The sequence below is a fragment of the Canis lupus genome, chromosome 16, assembly GCF_011100685.1.
Source record: "Canis lupus familiaris isolate Mischka breed German Shepherd chromosome 16, alternate assembly UU_Cfam_GSD_1.0, whole genome shotgun sequence".
NCBI classification, from domain to species: domain Eukaryota; kingdom Metazoa; phylum Chordata; class Mammalia; order Carnivora; family Canidae; genus Canis; species Canis lupus.
In genome coordinates this window covers 13878650-13899428 of record NC_049237.1, presented here as the reverse complement: position 1 = coordinate 13899428, position 20779 = coordinate 13878650, and the positions used below count along the sequence as shown (strand labels likewise).

General features: G+C 55.1%; 1 protein-coding gene and 1 pseudogene across 5 annotated transcripts in view; one reads left to right on the top strand and one right to left on the bottom strand.

The window, feature by feature from the left end:
* The window catches only part of CCM2 (CCM2 scaffold protein), a 44758-nt gene that overhangs the window by 9889 nt on the left and 14090 nt on the right, over nt 1-20779 (top strand). For 2 of the 5 annotated variants that reach the window (XM_038559529.1, XM_038559528.1), the window contains exons 1-2: nt 13049-13209; nt 18598-18771. In XM_038559529.1, coding sequence (XP_038415457.1) covers nt 13078-13209; nt 18598-18771 — 306 coding nt within the window. In that variant the 5' untranslated portion in view covers nt 13049-13077. The other 3 variants (XM_038559532.1, XM_038559533.1, XM_038559531.1) reach the window with 3 other exon arrangements.
* On the bottom strand, nt 234-3773 carry LOC119869510 (annotated as a pseudogene).

Genomic DNA, 20779 nt, shown 5'->3' with positions numbered 1-20779 from the left:
TGAAGTACAAAACATGAAGTTATAGGCTGTGGGAAGAGAAGGCAACACCAGCGGTGGCACCTTCCAGTCCTGGTTGGTCTAGGAGTAGGGGGTGGGGAAGGTTTCATTTTCATCTCAAACTGAGCCCCACATTTCAATGTACAAAAGAATTACTCTGATCAGTATTAAATTGTATTGAAAACAAAATGGAATAAAAAGCGACTACTACTGTATGTTGGGGTGGAAATGGGAGGAAAGAAGGTGTCCTTCAGAGCAGGAGGGGAGACAGCTGGGGAAAGAAAGGTTCAGTGGCTGTGCCCTCCGGTGGTCACGCACACTGCTCCATTTTTACTTTTGGTTTCAGGAAGGTCCGATTTTTCTTCTCTTTCTTCCCCTTTGTATTTGCTTGGAAGCTTCACCAGCTGTCCACACGGCCATCTCTACTTTCCTCAGTTTTTCTGCCACTCCCTTCCTCGTTTGGCTTTTTCTTGAACTTCAATCTCTTCTTCCCTTTGTCACTTCCTTTCATGCATCTCTTTGGCTTCTCTCCTTTCCTTTTATTTTTTTAAAAGATTTTATTAATTTATTTCTGAGAGACACACAGAGAGAGGCAGAGACCCAGGCAGAGGGAGAAGCAGGCTCCATGCAGGGAGCCCGACATGGGACTCGATCCTGGGACTCCGGGGTCACGCCCTGGGTCGAAGGCAGGCGCTAAACTGCTGAGCCACCTGGACGTCGCCTCTCTCTTTCCTTTTAATTTCCAGCTCAGGAAAGAGTTTCATGGTCTGTTTATATACTGCTTGTTTGAACAGCTCAGGGTCATCCTCCTCCACATTTGTAGGTTTTCCTTCCTTCTTTTTTTTTTTCCTTCCTTCTTTAATTGCTTTTTTCTCTCTTTCTCAGTGTGTGCCACGTATTCTTTTCCTGCCTGAATTACATCCAGGGCCCTCTTCTTTTGTTCCTGATCCAGTTGCAACTTATAAGCTTTGTCCACAGCTTCAAAAGCCTTTTGTGCTCGATCAGCATCATCTTGGTTTTTGTCGGGGTGTACCAATATGGGTAACTGTTAAAATCTTTTTTATTTCTTCATTTGTCACTTCAGGATCTATCTGAAGAACCTCAAAAGGGTTCAGATTGAAGTAGGAAGAACCAGGACGGGTCAGTCTTTCAATCTGATTTTTGGATATTAGAACTGAATCTCCCTTTTCTATTTGTTTGACCTCACTGTAGGAGGTCATAAATGCTTCCTTGGTGCTCCCTCTGCCAGCTGAAGTCCCGCTCTCTCCTGGAGCCACCACTTCCCCGCCCCCTTTTTAATGGTTTTGAAACGCTCTTTATTGTCTAGGTGAACAGAAGATAGTGGGATTGTCTTTTCTGCTTCTGCATTCATTCTGTTGCTCTGTGTTGTTTTAGTTGAAATGTCCGAAGAAAATCTGGCCTCACACAGCCCTGTAGCTAGAAAAGGGACAAGTGTTATTTTATTTTATTTATTTTTAAATTAATAAATTTAAATTAATTTAATTTAATTTATGAGAGACACAGAGAGAGGCAGAGACATAGGTAGTGAGAGGAGAAGCAGGCTCCATGCAGGGAGCCCAATGTGGGACTTGATCCCAGGACCCCGGGGTCACACCCTGAGCCGAAGGCAGATGCTCAACTGCTGAGCCACTCAGGCATCCCAAATGTTTTCAAATATCCTTGCTCACATGGCACATTACCAGACTGTTGAATACCTGCCACACCTATAGATGAAAATGATATTTGCTAATAATTTGGGTTTTTCTTTTTTAATATTTTATTTATTTATTCATGAGAGACACAGAGAGAGGCAGAGACTTGACCCCAGGACCCTGGGATCATGACCTGAGCCAAAGGCAGACACTCAACCACTGAGCCACCAGTTGCTGTCTTTGTTTGTTTGTTTCTTTCTTTCTTTCTTCTTTCTTTCTAAAAGATTTCACTCATTTATTTGAGACAAAGAGAGAAAAAACACAAATGGGGAATAGGGGTAGGGAGGGGTAGCAGGAAAGGGAGAAGCAGGCTCCTCACTGAGCAGGGAGCCTGAAATGGGGCTCAATCCCAAAACCCTGAGATCATGACCTAAGCCGAAGGCAGATGCTCAAACCACTTAGCCACCCAGGTGCATCTGGGTTTTATTTTACAAAATGAACTTAAAAATTTTTTTTTTACTAAAAAATACATTTACAGCTCAAAAATAGGAAAATATCTTCAAGAAATGAATGTGAAATGAAAATGAAAAAATATGAAAAAATCCTGTCTGCCAGAAACAATTCTTGTTAGAGCTTTTCAGATTACTTTCCTATGTGTGTATACTTTTTTGTGTGCATACAGTTTTATTTTCTTGGTTTCATTTATTGCAAACACTTGTTTAATGCCCACTTGGTACAGTGCTTTCTGGGAAGTTGTCACCGCCTTCCCGAAACTCCTTCATCTTTAGGGGGCTCTTAGTGCCACAGGATAGACTGAGTGCTGTGACAAGGAGCACAGGGCAGTGGGTCAGGATGTGCACTTTGCAGAGTGCGTGGATTTTCTGAAGGGCCCTCTGTCCCCATCCCCTTGTCACTCAAACTCTGTCCTGTGGTTCTGTTGTTCCTGGAGAAGTAGGGCCCTGGCTGGCCCTGCTGGGCTGCTCCTTGTTGCCGGCATGGGTTTCTGTAAGTACACCTGGCGTGTGTAGAGACACAGTGATGGAGCATACCTTTGAGGTAAGTGTCAGGAACAGTGTGGTTTATCCTGGAAGGAGGTTGAAGAGTCAGGGTAACTGGTGACGGAGATCCCTTACGAAGATGGTTGTGTTTCAGGGCCTGTTATACAGACATTTGTTCCCCTACTTCTGGGGCAACCCCTCTGCATCTACTTAGAGCACTCTCACAAGTTTATTCTAGAGCTGGAATTTTGCTGTAATTGCCAGGGGCAGAAAACCCCGTGGCAGCACGCCGTGTCAGTGGTATCTTGTCACCTGGTGTACGCAGAGGAGGCAGGCCACATCCACGAATCTCCTAGAGCTCCCTGCTTGGGAATCCTCATTTCCAGAGCTCCTCCCATGTGTTGGGAGCCTCCACGTCCTAAGGAACTTGTGCGTGGCTCCCTGGTGCCACAGCGTTTTGGGAGGGGGGGGCGCGATGGGACCATTGCAGGGGTACTGGATGCCCTGTCTGCCCCGTGTCCCCAGTACTGCGTCTGGCGGGGGCTCATCAGGGCCTCACCTCCCTCTGTCTTCCTCTGCGGCCGGGTCTGGTCACAGGAGGAGGGGGCGCCTCTGATGGTCTTCTGTTGGTTTTTGCATCCACTTCACTGCTCCGTTTCCCTGATCCCCAGGCCCCCTGTTCTTTCACATCTCGCCTTTGTTGGCCAACATCCTTACCTATATGATGCCGATCCTTCTGTTCATGTTCTTGTAAGATGCATGTTGTTTTCATGCCGCTTTACAGATCTTTGTATTTTGAAATAATTTCACACTTAAGAGCTGCAGGAGTAGAACCAGGAGCTCCAGTGTGCCCTCAGCCGAATTCACGAGCAGGTGGCGTCCTTGGCAGAAGCAGAGTGGCATGTGCGCAGCCCACCCCGGCTCTTGGCACGGCTGGGTGTCTGTGCGGGTCCCCCTGGCTTCTGTCACACTGCACCACACGCTCACCAAGGTGCAGCAGGTTGTAAAGGGCTCCCCTGTTGACCACCCCATCCCGTCGCTCTCTGGTCGCCTGTCCCAGGAGGCCAGGCCCTGGGGGATGTGCCATTGGCCTTGCAGCAGCCGTGCTCCCCGGAGGGGCCGTCATGTCATCCTGTGGGAGGAGCCCGCGGGGCACCCCGGGTTGTGACGTCGGGCCTGGCGCTGTGGACCCTCACGATCCCTGGTGCAGGTGGCTCCGGGCTCCTGTAGGAGGGGCGCAGCCCTGTGGAGCCAGCGGTGCCTGTGGGGTCCAGCCCCGTGCCTCCTCTGTGTGTGGGAGACGCTTGTCCTTCCGGGGAAGTGCCCATTCCCTCTCCTGCTGGGCTTCCCTTATGGGAATGCAGTTTGGGGGACCCCATCAGAATTGTGAAATGCACCCTGCTTTTAATTCTGGGGGCCCCCTCCTGTTCCCTCCAGGGCCCCCCGCTCATCATGCTCCCTGTTGGTGTCTGTGTGTGTGGCTTGGGTGCTGGCTGCCATCCTGCCCAGCGCCCGGGCAGCTCTTGGGGCAGAAGCGGGGACCAGGTAGGTTCTGGGGCATCCTGCGCTTCGGATGGGCCTGTTGCCGTGGGCTTGGCCTCACTGCCACCTGAACGGCCTTCTGGGGAGGTGGCTGCACACGTTCAGCTGCCCTGGGAGGAAGTAACCAAAGGCCCAGGTGAGGATGCAGGAGGCTGTGTATCCGGCTTGTTGGCGGCTCTGGGGCCAGGTGTGCCTGGCTCTGCAGCACCGTCCAAATGGCTCTCAGATGGCCGGGGGAGCGGGGCCTCGGGCTCCGCCCATGTCCCCATCCACCCTTTAGACGGTGTGCGTGCAGAAGGGACAGGTGACCCTGTAGGGGTTCTGTGGAAGCCATCAGTTGGCAGGGCTCTGTGCAGGATGGCTTCGTGTGGTGGCCGGTGAGCTCGGGGTGGGCGCCCATGGCCGGGCGGGAGGGGGCAGGCAGGCCGATTCAGTGCCAGGTGCTGCGGGGCCCTGCTGTTCGCGGGGGCCCGGCCGTGGGCGTACATCGGGCCTGTCTAGGGGGCCGGCCGCTCTCAGCTGTGCGCTCGATGCCCGAGCATCTCCTGCTTACTGTGCCCGTGGAAACGGCCAGTGCAGATGTTGCACAGCCGGCATTCTAGTCAGCAGAGGGGCTGCTGGGGGCGCGGGGCGTGGGGGCCGACTGCACACCACAGCTCCTACACCCGGTGCGGTCAGGCTCGGCCGTCGTCTCCTCTGCCACCCTGTCAGCCGCACCCCAAGCCGGCTGTGCGTGTCCCTGGTTCTGGGGACAGGTGCGTGCTCTAGGGCTACAGTGAGCAGAAACATCTGAAATTGTAGGAGACAACTTCCTGAGCCACAGAAACACAGGCTAGAAGAAGTGGAGAGACGTCTTGTGTTTGGATGGCATGGTGGCCTGGTGACGGCGTCTCTTCCCCGTGAAAATGCCACAGACGTCTTCTCTGGAACAGACTCCTTGAGTGGAAGCTCACCTGACTTGGGAGTAAGTGAGAATAGCCCAGAAACCCTCTGGAAAGAAGAAGAGCGATGTGGGAACAAGTGCAGCAGAATGGGCGGTGGGGCCGCACCTCTGCTGGACTCTGTGGGGTTGTCCTGCGATGAGCTGCAGGAGCAGAAGGGAAAGTCAGCTGGAAGCCCCACTCTTCGGGGAACCGAGTGCTGGAGAGTGGTGCGGGGTACCTGGGTCACCGTCTAAAAAAACGATAAAATAGATCCATCCTTCGTACCGTACACCAGGATGAGCAACCAGTGGCTCAGATATTTAGATAAAAACAAACCAAATCATTCAGCCGTAAAAAAAAAAAAAAAAAAAGACCAAAAGACCCAATGACATAAGCATAAGTAAAGTAAAAAGACAAACCAAGAAAACATTATCTGGACCTTATAAAACACAAGGTAAATATTTCCTGAATTAGATGCTTCTAAAAAGAGGAAAAAAATGGCTAGGGGCTGAGAGGAGAGACACAGGCAAGAGAGGGGGACAGACGGACACAGAAAGAGAAACACAAATGGTTTTTAAAAACGTGTGAAAAGGGGTGCCGGGTGGGCTCAGCTGTTTAGCGCTGCCTTTGGCCTGGAGCATGATCCTGGGGACCCGGGATCGAGTCCCACATCGGGCTCCCTGCATGGAGCCTGCTTCTCCCTCTGCCTGTGTCTCTGCCTCTCTCTCTCTCTCTGTGTCGCTCATGAATAAATAAATAAAATCTTTGGGAAAAAATGTGTGAAAATGGAAGTCAGACTCCTGAATAACAAGAGAAATGCAAATTCAGACTACTTGGGGCCACTGCCCTCTCCCCCCCTCCCCCAAGGCCAGCAGAAACCTTGGAGTTGGTTAGGCATGAGGGAAGGGGACCTGCACAAACCCTGATAAAGGCAATGCCTGGCTCACCTGGTACATTGACTGACCTAGCATCCCACTTCCCACCTGGTGTGTTGACTGACACAGCATCCTGCTTCCAAAGACCTACTCCAAGGACACTTTGGCAAAAACCGGATGTGGTTTGTGCACCAGGCTGTGCATTGTGGCCCTACTCTTTGGAACGAGGTGCAGATTCTTCAAGCTGTGCTATCCCCACATAATGGGTTTTGGGGCAGCATGGCCAGCCGGAGGGGTCCCCTGAGCCCAGTGAGTGGGCGCCTGGACATGCACCTGCAGCCATTCACTCTGATAATTTTTATACAGTTACCTGGAGGCAAGGAGGGTATGACCTCTGAGCATAGGCCTTGTGACTAAAACTATCTCCTGTTCTATACTATTATAAATTAAATAAAAGCTTCTTAAAATGTCACTTAAAAATGGAAAGCAGGGGGCAGCCCCGGTGGCTCTGTGGTTTGGCGCCGCCTTCAGCCTAGCACATGATCCTGGAGACCCGGGATAGAGTCCCACGTCGGGCTCCCTGCATGGAGCCTGTTTCTCCCTCTGCCTGTGTCTCTGCCTCTCTCTCTGTGTGTCTCTCATGAATAAATAAATTAAATTTATTTTTTTTTAAAAAAGGAAAGCAGGGACGTCTGGGTGGCTCAGTGGTTGAGCGTCTGCCTTTGGCTCATGGTGCAATCCAGGGGTCCTGGGATCAAGTCCCACATCGGGCTCCCTGCATGGAGCCTGCTTCTCCCTCTGCCTGTGTCTCTGCCTCTCTCTGTGTGTGTCTCATGGATAAGTAAATAAAATCTTAAAAAAAAAAAAAGGAAAGCAAAATATGTATTAAAAATGGCATAAAGCCACAAAAAGTCATTAACCCCTCCAAGAAAAGATATTTCAAGTGCTGAAATCATAGATATGTGACAGCAGACCCCCAGTGGGATATATGTGGAGGATAAGAGCTAGAGAAGAGCCCCAAATAATTTTTTTTCAGTAATCATACCAGTAATAATACTGGTGGTGTCATTTTGCAACCATCACGTGTGTTTCAGGGTACAGAGGCAGTGTTGTTCTGTTAGCATCCATGCACACGAACTTCCAGGCCAGGGCACAGGCTTGGGCACACCAGAGGGGCCAATCCATAACCCTGTATCCCAGGTCGGATTGGAAACGGCACTCTGAAGTCTTCTCAGCACAGAAGCTTATGTCCTTATTCTGAAATTTCCTGGAGATACGTGCCACTGAGCATTCGTAGTGGCCATGGGACCTGAGACAGCCTTTTCCTCCAGAGGTGGCTGCTCCTTGGTCTGAGCTGTCCCTCTCCTGAGCTATCCCAGGTCTGAGCTGTCCCCTGCCAGAGCTGTCCCTCATCTGAGCTGCCCCCCAGCTATCTCCCGTCCAAGCTGTCCCCTTTCAGCTGTTCCCCTGTCTGAGCTGCCCCCCAGCTGTCCGTTCTGTCCCCCTTGAGCTGTCACCTGTCCGTTCTGTCCTCCCTGAGCTGTCCCCATGTCTGAGCTGCCCCCCCCAACCGTCCCCCGTCCATTCTGTCTCCCCCGAGCTGTCCCCCTGTTTGAGCTGTCCTCTGCCCTTGGCCAGATGTGGAGGCATCTGAGCGTCTGTAAGGCGACAGTGTGGATGGTTCCTGTTCACCAGGACGATTGTTAAGGAGGGTGTTCTGCACCAGCTGTGACCGGAGAGTAGGGGGGAGGTTGGACTTGGCTCTTCCGATGGAGCTGAGGACATGCGTGGGAGAGGCTGACGCGGGGCCTGCAGGTGAGACACTGCCTGCTCATGGGAAGTTTGTGCTGAGCCTGCTTTATTTGGGGAGTTGGGCGCCGGGTTTGTGTGCCAGTGTTGTGAGCCATAGAGGCCTTAGACCCCTGGTTGGAACTGGCATCCACCTTCCTCTTCCCACCTGCTCTCCTTTCCTTCTTTTTCTTTTAATCTTGTTTGTTTTGTCAGTTGATTTTCTTTAAAAAAACAAACTCCTTAGGGTCAGGTTATGTTTGGCACCTGTTCCCGAGTAGAATATTTCTTTTTTATTTCTTAATTTTTATTGGAGTCAATTACACATAGTCTTTGTGACTTTGATTACGTTTTACTTTATTTTATTTTACACCCGTACTGGGGCTCAAACTCAACCCTGAGCTCATGAGTCACATGCTCCACAGATGCAGCCAGCCCCCCAGTGGAGGATATTTCTTTTTCTTTTTTTTTTTTGAGATTAATTATTTATTTATTCATGAGTGACAGAGAGAGAGAGAGGCAGAGATGCAGGCACAGGGAGAAGCAGGCCCCATGCAGGGAGCCCGACGCAGGACTCGATCCCAGGTCTCCAGGATCACGCCCTGGGCCAAAGGCGGTGCTAAACCGCTGAGCCACCCGGGCTACCCAGATATTTCTTTTTGACATCTTAATTTTAAGTGTACTCAAGGGGGTGGGAAGCAACCTTCCCTCCTGGGTGCAGCATCTGTAGCTGGAAGGGGGTGCCAGTCTTCCTGGGTCACCCTGCCCCCATGCAGACTAGAGCTGTGGACCCCAGAGCTGAGGATCCCTGAGGAGGGGGCTGCGGAGGGGGCTGAGCTTGACCCCTGCTTCCCACCCCCTGGTACCACATGGACCACGAGCAGCTCCCGGGGTGGGGGCTGCTGGCCACCCAAGCCATCAGGAACCAGGATCATGTGTAAGAACCAGAAGACACAAGGTGACATGAAAGAAGATCCTATTGGATTCATTTCAAATTAGTATTCTCAGTTTGAATTCATGATGTCTCCTTTTATTTATTTTTTTATTTTAAATTAATATTATTTATTTATTCATATCAGAGACACAGGCAGAGGGAGAAGCAGGCTCCCTGCGGGGAGCCTGATGCGGGACTCGATCCCACAACCTCAGGATCACTCCCTGAGCCAAAGACAGATGCTCCACCACTGAGCCACCCAGTGCCCCACAATGTCTCTATTTAAAAGCACACCTTGGTATCCCTGGGTGGCCCAGCGGTTTGGCGCCTGCCTTTGGCCCAGGGCGCGATCCTGGAGACCCGGGGTCAAATCCCACGTCGGGCTCCCAGTGCATGGAGCCTGCTTCTCCCTCTGCCTATGTCTCTGCCTCTCTCTCTCTCTCTCTGTGTGACTATCATAAATAAATAAAAATTTTAAAAAATTTAAAACACACCTTTCTTTGGTGCACACACACCTGGAAGCATGACAGCCCGTTCGTGATGAGCACACCTGGTGCCTCAGGTTGGTCTCTGCTCTGTACCCAACGCGTGATCCAGCTGAGCAGGAAAATGTCCTTTCTGCTGCAGGGTCTGTCCTTCTGGGGAGATGTCCGTCTTGTTCTGTCTGGTGTTCAGACCCAGGTGTTCTGCTATCACACGGGGGTAGTGTGTCTGTGTCTTGACCAACTTTGGGTCTGTAGAGCTTTTTTTTTCCCCGTATTTATTTATTTTAAGTAATGTCTGCATCCAACATGGGGCTCGAGCTCACAACCCTGAGATCAAGAGTTGTATGCTCCACCGGCTGAACCAGCCAGGCACCTCGATTTTCTAGAGTTTTAATACTTTTCTTTTTTCTTTGAAAGGAACCAAGCTTTTTTTTTTTTTAATTGGAGTTCAATTTGCCAACATTTAGCATAACACCCAGTGCTCATCCCACCAAGTGCCCCCCTCAGTGCCCATCACCCAGTCACCCCCACCCCCTGCCCACCTCCCTTTCCACTACCCCTTGTTCATTTACCAGAGTTAGGGGTCGCTTGTGGTTTGTCACCCTCACTGATATTTTCATTCATTTTCTCTCCTTTCCCCTTTATTCCCTTTCACTAATTTTTTTTATTATTTTATTATTTTTTTATTTTTATTTTTTTAATTTTTTTTTCAATTTTTATTTATTTATGATAGTCACAAACACAGAGAGAGAGAGAGAGAGAGAGAGAGGCAGAGACATAGGCAGAGGGAGAAGCAGGCTCCATGCACCAGGAGCCCGACGTGGGATTCAATCCCGGGTCTCCAGGATCGCGCCCTGGGCCAAAGGCAGGCGCCAAACCGCTGCGCCACGCAGGGATCCCTAATTTTTTTTTTTTTAATTTATGATAGTCACACAGAGAAAGAGGCAGAGACACAGGCAGAGGGAGAAGCAGGCTCCATGCACTGGGAGCCCGACGTGGGACTCAATCCCGGGTCTCCAGGATCACGCCCTGGGCCAAAGGCAGGCGCCAAACCACTGCGCCACCCAGGGATCCCCCCTTTCACTAATTTTTATATTCCCCGAATGAATGAGACCATATAATGTTTGTCCTTCTCTGATTGACTTCTTTCACTCAGCATAATACCCTCCAGGTCCACCCACCTCGAAGCAAATGGTGGGTATTTGTCGTTTTTAATGGCTGAGTAATATCCCATTGCATACATAGACCACAGCTTCTTTATCCATTCATCTTTCTTTTTTTTTTTTTTTTTTCCATTCATCTTTCGATGGACACCGAAGGTACCAAGCTTTCATCATCAAGATAGAACTTCTAGGGTCTTCAGCACATAACTTATGTAATGGACTCTTCCTTTCTGTTTTCTTTTGGCGCCTCCTCTGTTTTGTTTCTTTAAAGATTTTATTTATTTGAGAGAGAGAGCAAGCAGGAGAGAAAACGGGCAGGGGTGGGACAGAGGGAGAGGGAGAAGCAGACTCCCCACTGAGCAGGGAACCCGACCTGGGACTCGACCCCAGGACCCCAGGATCATGCCCTGAGCCCAGGGCAGAAGCTCAACCACTGAGCCCCCCACGTGCCCCCTCTCTTCTATTTTGACTTGGACCCATTGCTGTATTGGCTCAGTGTGTGACTCACCCTGTGACTTAGGTCGTCGTGTCCCTGGAGTCCACATCTTTTTCTCCTCTGGACACTTTTTCTTTTGCTGGTAGTACATCCTCTAGTATGTTTTTCAAACAGTTTTCGGGTATAAACATGCCAAGGCACTTTAAGTATGGACATAACATTATTTTCCTGAACTTGGATAGTTTGGCTTCATATAAACTGGTAGGTTCAAAATTATTCCAAAGCTTTATGGGGGTGCTGCTCTGATCTCATTCCAGGACAGGAGGCCTTTATGTCTGCTCTCGGACCCTGTAGGAGGCTGAGTCGGCATGTCTGGGGTCCGTCTGTCCAGTCGGCCTTGGTACGAAGCCATTTCCGCCCATAGAGCACGTCTTTCATCGCTGTCTCCAGAATGAAGGTCACCAAGAGATTTTGTGGGTCTGGCTTCTGTGGCCTATGGCGTGTGTTCCAGGACAGGGCGAGCAAAGTTTTCATGTGAAAGGGCAAGGTAGCAACTGTTGGGTCTGCTGGCCCAGGGCTGGAATCTGGGACATTGGGAGGTGCTCTGGAAGCAGAGAGGAAGCACATTTCCATGACATTTTCCCAGGTGGAGGGCATGACCTGACAACCAGTAAGTTTGTGACATGGCCCTGCCGGGAATGGGGTGGGGGTTGTTGCAGGGGCTGGCGCGGTGTGTGGGGTTGGGTTAGCGCTGTAGGCATCCTGGCCAGAACATCTGTCTGTAGGAGGTCTTGGCAGTGGGCTGCGTCCCAGGCCCGGTGTGGTTTCAGCCACACCGTGTCAGCATCGGCCTTCTCCTGGCACCCGCATCTCCATGCTCACACCTGTCATTCCGCAGGGCCCTTGCTCGCCGTGTGTCACCCTTGTGTTTGGGGCTCAGTCCTCCCCAAACACCTGCAGGTGGCCCATGTGCGTCCCTGTGTGTGGTCTGCGGCATTTACCTGTGTGCTTACTGGCCTTGCTCTTGCTCGCCCAGCAGGCCACCGTAGCATCTGTGGATGCAGGCTGCCCAACTGGTGGGCACCGCTCTGCACCTGCCGTCAGCAGCCACTGGAGACCAGGGCCTTCCAGTCTTGCTGTGCAGGGGTGGCTTCGGGAAAGGACACGTCCTCATCCGGGCCGCCCGCCGCCCTGAGTCCCTTGGGAGGTAAAAGGACGGCAGTCCAGTGGACGCTGGGTTTTTCGGAGCGCATCCGGTTCAGTGCCACCTTCCCATCCTGTGGCGCTTTCTCCGTCTGCGGTGTGTGTGCTCGTCACCGGGGCACGGAGTGATCGTCTCGGAGCCCTCGGCCATCTCAGAGTTTTGAAGTGCTGAACTGCAGGGCAGTTTAAGTGGAACCGCATGAAATGGCCATGTTCATGGGCAAAAGCTGTTGAAAGCCAGCACTTCGGTGTGGTTCATCATTATAACTTGTGTTGTGATCGTCAAGTCTGTTGATGTGTGTGAGCACACTCAGTCACCCTGATCAACAAGATGCTTACTCAGTGGCCTTTCTTGTGGGCAGGCTGTTCTGGAATGTTCTGTGTCAGGCCTCCCTACCAGCACCCCACCTTCTGCTTTTCTAGGTGAGAGGGTTGACCCTGAAGAAGTTGAAGGGAACTTGCTTGGAAATGTGCTCTTCCGTGTCACGTGGGGACACAAACTTAGGGGTCCCAAGGGAGGCACAGGCTCTCGCAGGCTGGGGACTCAGAAGGTGGGCCAAGCTGTGCACCTGGGGCAGAGGGGACCTCACGCATGGGGGGCGCCCCCCAAGTGGTCAGACAGGAGCCCCGTGGGTCATTCTTTGCAGAACGGTTGGAATTCCAGAATGATGACCTTCTGTAGCCCCGTAGCAGTGGCTGGACACGCGGGGAGCCGCCGTGGGCACCTACTGCCCGCAGCGCGCGCTGCTCTAGCCGTCTTGTTCAGGGCTCGCGACCGTTTGGATTTTGGCAGCAGTTGGAGGGCACCGCCCGCCTCTTACCCTCCTTAACAAACTAAACAGCTTCAGTGGGGTTTGCAGGAGGAAGCTGTGGTTTCTGGTCTTCCTGTTCATTCACATGTTTTTTTCAGAGGGAGGGCTAACATCTGACCATATTTTTCAACAAGATCAGCAGTGAACAGAGGAGAATGCACAGTAATTATCAGCACAGGGGGAGGAACCAGACTCCTCCTCAGACTTTCCAGCGGGTGCCCCATGGACAACGAGGTAGGTGCGAGCCCAGTAGGGACGGAGCCACCAGGATGAGCGTGTGGGCCCAATCGGTGCCCTGGGAAGAGGGGAGGAGGGTTCCTGCTGGCTTCCGGGCTGGAGGAGCACTGGTGGGCAGCAGTTGCTGGGCCCACGAGGAGGGTCGCCCTGCCTTAGCCCAAGAGGTAGGAGGCTCAGGGTCCCATCTGCGGGTGAAGAGCGGGTCTCAGGGGGATTTGTGGCTGGTTGGGACCTAGGATCTGAGTGGGAACAGGATTTAGGGAAAGGACGAAGAAACATGCCCTCCGTGCTGTGGCCAGGTCCCCACGGGAGGCGCCTGCACGGTTGGGTGCTGCTGAGCAAGCCATCGAGGCCCAGAGGATGGCGCTGAGGGCGCGGACCTGCACCTCCCTGGGTCTCTAGGCACCTCAAGCATGTCCCTCTTCTGTTGCTGGGCCCCTCGTACCAAAGATGTTTGTAGAGAGTGAATGTGCCGACCTGGGTAGCCCAAACACTGGGAGTTAGTTGGCACTAACAAGAGCACTTGGGGGCGAGCCTGGGGGGCACCTGGTAGGCTCGGAGGAGTGCACGACCCTTGGGGTCGTGAGTTCAAGCCCCACGTTGGGCGTAACAGTGACTAAAAAATACAATCTTTAAAAAAACAAAAAAAAGGTAGGCAGGGTTGCAGTGCGGTGGGAACCGACACACTCTTTGTGGTGAGGTTCCCAGGAGGGGGTTTGACGCACAGCTGCGTGCGCCCGCTGACCTGCCTGGCTGCACGGGACCATGGCCTCGGGTTCGTGCCAGAGTGGGCCCGCCAGCTGTCTGCCTGCCTCCCGCTCAGAGCCTCCCCGAGGCCAGCCTGTAGCCCCACGTGGTCCTGTCGCCAGCTGGGCCCAGGGAGGCACCAAGGCTCCTGCGCATTGCAGTCCCGGGCTGGGCGCCTGCGACGCCCTCGCTAGACATCTGCTGAATGCTGGACTCAGGGATGCCCACGGCCCTGCACTGGGAAGCTGTCTGGGGGCAGGTTTGTGTTGAGAACTAAAGGATCAGATAAGATACATCCTTGAGAACCTGTGAACCTGCACCGAGGCGTCCTGGGTGCTTGGGGCGTCCCCTCCCCTGCTGGCCCCTGGGGACTCTGTGCACAACACTCTGAGCCTCCTCCCGCCATGCACTTGCAGCCAGCTGGCGTGTGTCACCTCCTGGTCAGCTCTGGTCCCTGAGCGGAGACCACTGCCACACATGTGCTGGTGCTGGCTTCACAGGGATGCATTGCTTGTCCTAAGTCAGATGCTCTGGTGGTGAAGTCAGCCTCTGAGGGTTTGTGTAGGAGACACCCCAGGTGATCTGTGAGCCTGCTTCAGCCCAGCCGTCACGGCCGGCCTGGCACCTGGGTGCTCCTCCAGGAAACAATCCGCGGCCAGACCGAGTGTGTGTTTAAGGGCAACCTCTTGGTCCCCAACTTCAAAAGCGGTTTCAAGCAGAAGATGGAAAATACTAGAAGAACATGGTAAGGATTGAGGGCTGGTTCTCAAGCCAGTCCAGAAAGTTCCCCCGCATTCCTGGAAGTGGCCGGTGTTCTGTGTGCTGCAGAAGCCCCGCCTCCCTGCCTGCCTGTACCCTGGACCCGCAGGGCCCCATCTCGTCACAGAAGACTTGGGCACCAGTGGGCCCCTGGCCACTCCCAGTTCCGGGCTCTATCCTTGGAGGGAAATCGTGCTCAGCATCTCGGGTTCCCTTCGGGGGGCTGCGTTAGTCCTCGGTCTTCCGCGGTCAGGGATTACGAGATCATTTTGGCAATGATGATGGACATCAGTGCTCAGTAGAAATTCCTGTCGGGTGAAGAATGAGCGCTGGCACCCCGATGACTGCTTTTAAAACTCACCGTCTCGATCAGGAGAATATTCCTGCAAGTTAAAGGATCTACGATGGTTTTTGAGAGACCTGCTTCCATGTGACAGGATGTTCCATCGCCTCTCTGTGTGTTAACTAGAACTTCGCCTTACGTTTTCGTGTTCGGAAGCCGCCTCCGTCCCCAGACCCGGGGTCCCTCTGGGTTGCTGTGTTTCTGGAGGGGCGGCGGGGCCCAGCTGCCTGCGGCACTTGTGTGGGGCAGCCGGCCGTCCTGTGCTGATGCAGGGGCAGATGGCAGTGGGAGGGGCAGGTGTGACATGACCTGTTTCTTTACCTGGTGGCTTCAGCGTGCCTCTCTCCAGGAAAGCCCACGTGCCACTTCGCTGCTGGAGACATGAGAGGGCATGTGGTGCCCGGGCACTTGGAGCTCAGCGGCCAGGCTGGAAGCTGTGTGCTCCTGGGTGCCCCCACAGGGTCGTGCTAGGCCAGTGGGTTGTGTGGGGGCCCTGCAGGGTGGGTCCCTTGTTGCTGGGGTGGCATCCCCAAGGCAGAGCGGTTGGCACTAAAACACACCCTTTGGGTCATCAGGCCAGCGTTTCCGTCATGAACTTAGTGCCTGTTCAAAGAAGCATCGGCTTCTTTCCCAGCCTGATGACCCTTTTGCAGTAGGAGTGGTCTCACTCCCCCACGGGGCCTTCCCCACGCTTGGCCTTATGGGGACCGAATGCTCACTGAGCAGTGCTTACTCCTCCCTGGGGGCTGGGGTCCCATGCGGGGTCCCAAGGCGTGGAGGCAGAGGAGGCCTCTGGAGTGGGCTGTCCGGGTTTCCTTGGGCCGTGGGGACCAGACGGGGGCCGAGGACCTACCTGCAGAGGGTCTGTCTTCAGGGTGGGCTGTATGGCTGAGGCCCCGGGGTCTCTCCCAACCCAGACCCCTTGGGCGTGAAGATTGATTTCCTGAGCTGTGTCTCAGCCTCCAAATAACAGCGTGAGTTGCATGCAATTTGTGGACCTGGTGACACAACGTGGGCTTCATGGCGAGAGGCTGACCTTGGCCAACCTCTCTTCTGAGTTCACTTCCCATTGGTCTCGGGAGAGAGGGTTAATGAGGTGGGAACATGTGTGAGCACTTGCGTGTGCCACTGCATTCAGACTCCCCCTTGGCCTGCACCCTGGATGGTCACCATCCAGGGGGTGAGCTTTGTGGGGTCACCAAGTAGAAATGGTATAGGGACAGATGTCTGCGCCCGTGTGGGTTGTACAGTTCCGGAGAGTCGAGGTTTGCATGAGCCTGCCTCAGTTTCCCTGTAGCCCTGGGGCAGTGTGCGCCTATCACAGGAACCTAGAGGTGCTCTGTGTGCAGAAGCCAGGGGTTGGGAGGGGCCCTGCCTACTGGGGTGCAGGCAGAGAGGCAGCCCCAGTTCCGCATGGCCTTGCCTGCTTGGGGTAGGGCGTAAAGCGTGGTGCTCACGTTACTAGATTTCTGGGGTAATTTTCTTTCTTTCTTTTTTTTTTTTAATATTTATTTATTCATGAGAGACAGGCAGAGACACAGGCAGAGGGAGAAGCAGGCTCCATGCAGGGAGCCCGCTGTGGGACTCCATCCTGGGACCCCAGGGTCACGCCCTGGGCTGAAGGCAGGCGCCCAACCACTGAGCCACCCAGGGATCCACATCTGGGGTCATTTTCAACTTGAATTTACTGTAGGTGTTTGGCTGGTTGTAGGTGACCGTTTCCCACCATTCCCCACGTGAGCCGCCCACAGCATCTGCCTGTTTCCATGCCCCAGGCTTTCAGCGGAGCACCCCTGCTCTTGGCCATGCCCCTAAATTGTGTGGGGCTGAGAATCCCAGAGGCTGAGGACAATGGGGCCTGGACAGACCCCACGGGTGGGTGGGCTTCTCGGAGTTGCTCTGTCCTTCCATGTGACCATCCATCCGTGTGCCTATGAGGGTCATGTTATGGTGACACTGGGCATCTTGTCTCAGCTGAAGTGTGCCAGCTGCAGGCAGGAGCTGCCCTCATCTTTACATAAAAAACCTGGTGAGATGGAAAATTGGAAATCTAATAGAGTGGAGAGGCAAGTAAATTGAAGCTCTGCATGGACATCATCCAGCTTTGGTGGTAGCCCTGTGGGTCTCTGCATGGATGGATGTGGGGAGTAGGAACCAGGAGATGCTCCAGGGCGGGTGGGAGTGCTCCAGGATAGGGCTGCTCCAGGACGGGGAGGCGGGTGCTCCAGGACAGGAAGGGGGATGCTCCAGGACGGGGATGCTCCAGGATGGGGAGGGGGTGCTCCAGGATGGGAAGGGGCATCTTCCAGGATGGGGAGGGGGGTGCTCCAGGATGGGGAGGGCATGCTCCAGGACAGGGAGGGGGGTGCTCCAAGGTGGGGATGAGGGTGCTCCAGGACGGGAAGGGGGATCTTCCAGGACGGGGAGGAGGTGCTCCAAAGTGGGGATGGGGATGCTCTAGGATGGGGTTCTCCAGAATGGGGAATGTGTGCTCCAGGATGGGGAGGGGGTTGCTCCAGGACGGGGAGGGGGGTGCTCCAAGGTGGGGATGGGGGTGCTCCAGGATGGGTATGCTCCAGGATGGGGAGGGGGGTGCTCCAGGACAGGGAGGGCGTGCTCCAGGACAGGGAGGGCGTGCTCTAAGGTGGGGATGGGGTACTCCAAGGTGGAGATGGGGGTGCTCCAGGATGGGGGGGTGCTCCAGGATGGGGGTGTTCCAGGACAGGGAGGGGGTGATGCTGCAGAGTGTGCTGTGGGTGCAGGGTGTGCTGAGAGACACTGAGGCCTTGGCTGCCTTTGCGGGGGGTCAGTGCACCTGTTCACCTTCCGCCCGTGAGGCTGACCTGCTGGTGAGGAGCTTTGTGGCTTCAGGGGTCACAGCATCGGTTTGCGCGGGATGCAGCTGAGCTTCCCCACGTGCAGGAGGAGCGAGCAACAGCTCGTGAGGTCCTTCGGTGCCAGAGGCCCCTAGCTTGTTTCTGTAAGTCTGGGTCTTGGCTGGGGTCGGGCACTCAGCCGTCTGGCAGGTGAGCGGCTGCCTCGGTCTGGGGGGCCTTCGTGTCCCTGTGTGGTGTTGGCTCCCTGCCCAGGCCACGTGTCAGTGTTTTAGTTTCTTTGGTTTGCATTCCTTTGGCCTGTGGGGAAGCAAGGAGCCTTGCCGTCCATGTGCAGGTGTGCAGTGACCATGGCAGGTGAGGGGCTCCTTTGGAGAGTCATGGGAAGGGACACCCGGCCCACCCTTGGGCCCCCCGGCTCTTGCTGTGTAGGTTTCCTGTGGTTGGAAGACGAGCCTCCAGCGGGCGGGCGGGGTCGCCTGGTGTGGCCAGCGAGGCCCTGGCAGCAGGAAGGGCATGTGCAGGCAGTCCACGGGCGTGGACGTGAGGCAGCGGGTGGGCTCTCGGCTCTGTTGAGGCCGTGGCACCTGCTCCGGGGTCCTGGAGCCAAGGGACCCGCCTCAGCCGGGGCCTTGGGTGGCGCCACATTCCCGGCTTCTGGGAGGATTGTCCCCTTCCCACCACCTCCTGAGCCATGAGGCTACTCACCTGCAGAGCGCGCCCGGCCGTTCCCGGCGGTCTTGGGGTCCTCCTCCCCAGGCCTGTGTGGGGACCGTGGCGGTGGCGCGGCCATGTCTACTTGTGCGCTGTGGGGGCCACGCGAAGCCTTCGTGAATAACACCTCCAACCCTTGCCGTTTCTGCCTGCAGCCTGGAATTGTGTCGCCATTTAAACGAGTATTCCTAAAAGGTGAAAAGAGTAGAGATAAGAAAGCCCACGAGAAGGTGACAGAGCGGCGCCCTCTGCACACCGTGGCGCTGTCCCTGCCTGAGCGCGTGGAGCCCGACCGACTCCTGAGTGATTACATCGAGAAGGAGGTGAAGGTAAGTCCTGCATGGCCGAGCGCTCACCGCCTCTCCTCCCGCCCGCTGTCCCGCCTGTGCTGGCCTGTCCACGGGGCGACCATGCCCATGCACCACGTTGCTGTCTGCTGGCCTATTTCTGGCTCTTTCTGCAGGAGCAGCCACCTCCTTTCTCTCGAGGGTGGGCGTGTTTGTGTTCGCGTGTGGGGTCACGGCTGAGGACGCAGGCCTGCCGCACCCTGGCCCATCCTGTGCGCGGGCAGCTGCGGATAAGTGTGCCCCCCCCAACTCGCTGGAGTGACAGTGAACCAGGGACAGGGACTGTGGCCTCGGGGTCAGTGTGGTGGTGACGGGTCCAACAGGAGCGTGGCACCTGCGCTTGGAGAGGGCTGGGGAAGGTGGGGCTGCAGGGCTCGCGGAGGCTGCACAGGTCCAGCCTTGACTCCCAGGCTGGGAGGGGTGCGGGGCCGCTTGTGTCCTTGGAGGGGTTTCTGCTTTCATCTAGTCCTCAGGTGATGGGGGACGTGGGTGGCGTCCCCAGCAGAGACAGGACTGGGGAGGCCCGGGTGTGGGGATGGTGGGCAGGGAGGAGGGTCGGGGTGGCCCCGAGTGAAGACAAGGATGTGGAGCCCTCTCCCTCCCGAGCCTCCAGGACCCGGCACGCGGGCCGGTCCCATATGGGGTCCCCAAGGTGCTTTCACGGGGCATCCGGGGCTACTGGCCAGCGGTGCTGCCCACGCACATGGCCTCTGTCGGCAGTGTGGATTCACATGTGCTCAGGGTGGTAGAGCCCATGACAAACACAGGAGGCAAGTGGGAATGTGGCCACCCTGCAGGAAGGTGGGGAGAGGTAAGAGCATATTCTGGGAACTCTGATGTAACAGGGTCCACTTTTCAATAAGTGGTGTAGACGGGAGCTTTTGCAATAATAGCTGTGGCGATGAGTGTCTTAGAACATTCACTAGGGGCTTGAACGCCAATCAGGAGAGGTCCCCAGAAAGGATGACCAGAGTTGAGGAGAGAGGGAATTAGTGGGCAAAGGAATGAGAGCAAAAGAGGTTTGTAGGATCGACCCAGGGGTCCGGCAGGTGTGGAAGAGGGGAGGCGGCCTCCAGACGGTGACGCAGGACCTGTCGCAGTCGACCACTGCGACCTCGCAGGACCTAGGAGTCCCGGCACAGTGACTGGTGATGCACGGGAGGACGTGCTGCCTCACTGCATGGATCCCCCCAGAGGTGGAGACGCGGGTCCAGAGCCAAAGGATTCCGGGCGTGGTGACAGAGGGCAGGCCCCGCAAGACTCAGGACTGGGCCTACGTGCCTCTGGGAGACAGGACGAGGGGCTTTCTGTGTTTGGGGGTGTCAGAGCCGTGTGTGAGGACGGGGTGGGTGTGGGGATGGGGGTCCCTGTGAAACCCAGAGAAATAAAAGAGATTTCTGCTTCCAGAGAGTGGGGTGCACATGCCTCTCCCTGGGCCTCTTTGCACGATGAAGGTCCTGGATGTTGTACATGCAGCAGCCATAAGAGAGGTCTGCAAAGTGGACAGAAGCAGAGCAGCAGGGACCTGGGGCCCCAGGTGAGGCCCCCAGCTTCCCTCTCTCCCCGTGTATCCCAGGCTTGGAGTTGAGGACGCCAGCAGCCCAGAAACAGGAACTGGTGCAGACAGACCCCAGTGAAGGCCGCCTATCTGCCTGACAGACCAGCCAAGGCTGAGCCGGGGCCTGCGCCCACCCTGGAGGAGGCCCCCGATGAGCACAGGAGGGACTGGGGTGTCCTCGGCGGCTGCAGGGGGACCAAAGCACGCTTTCCAGCACATGCACCTTCGGAGAGGCCAAGACACTGTTCAAGAGGTTTGTGGCCGAAATGTCATTCATTGGGCAAAAGAGAAACTTGGAGATTGAAGAAGCTGAGTGAGTGCACACAGCAGGGTAAAGCCCGAGGTCTTGGGAACAGTGAGCAGAGCACTTTATCCAAGGGGAGAATGAGGTGACAGCTGCCCCGGGCCGTGAGGGGCAGGAGTGGCGGCCAG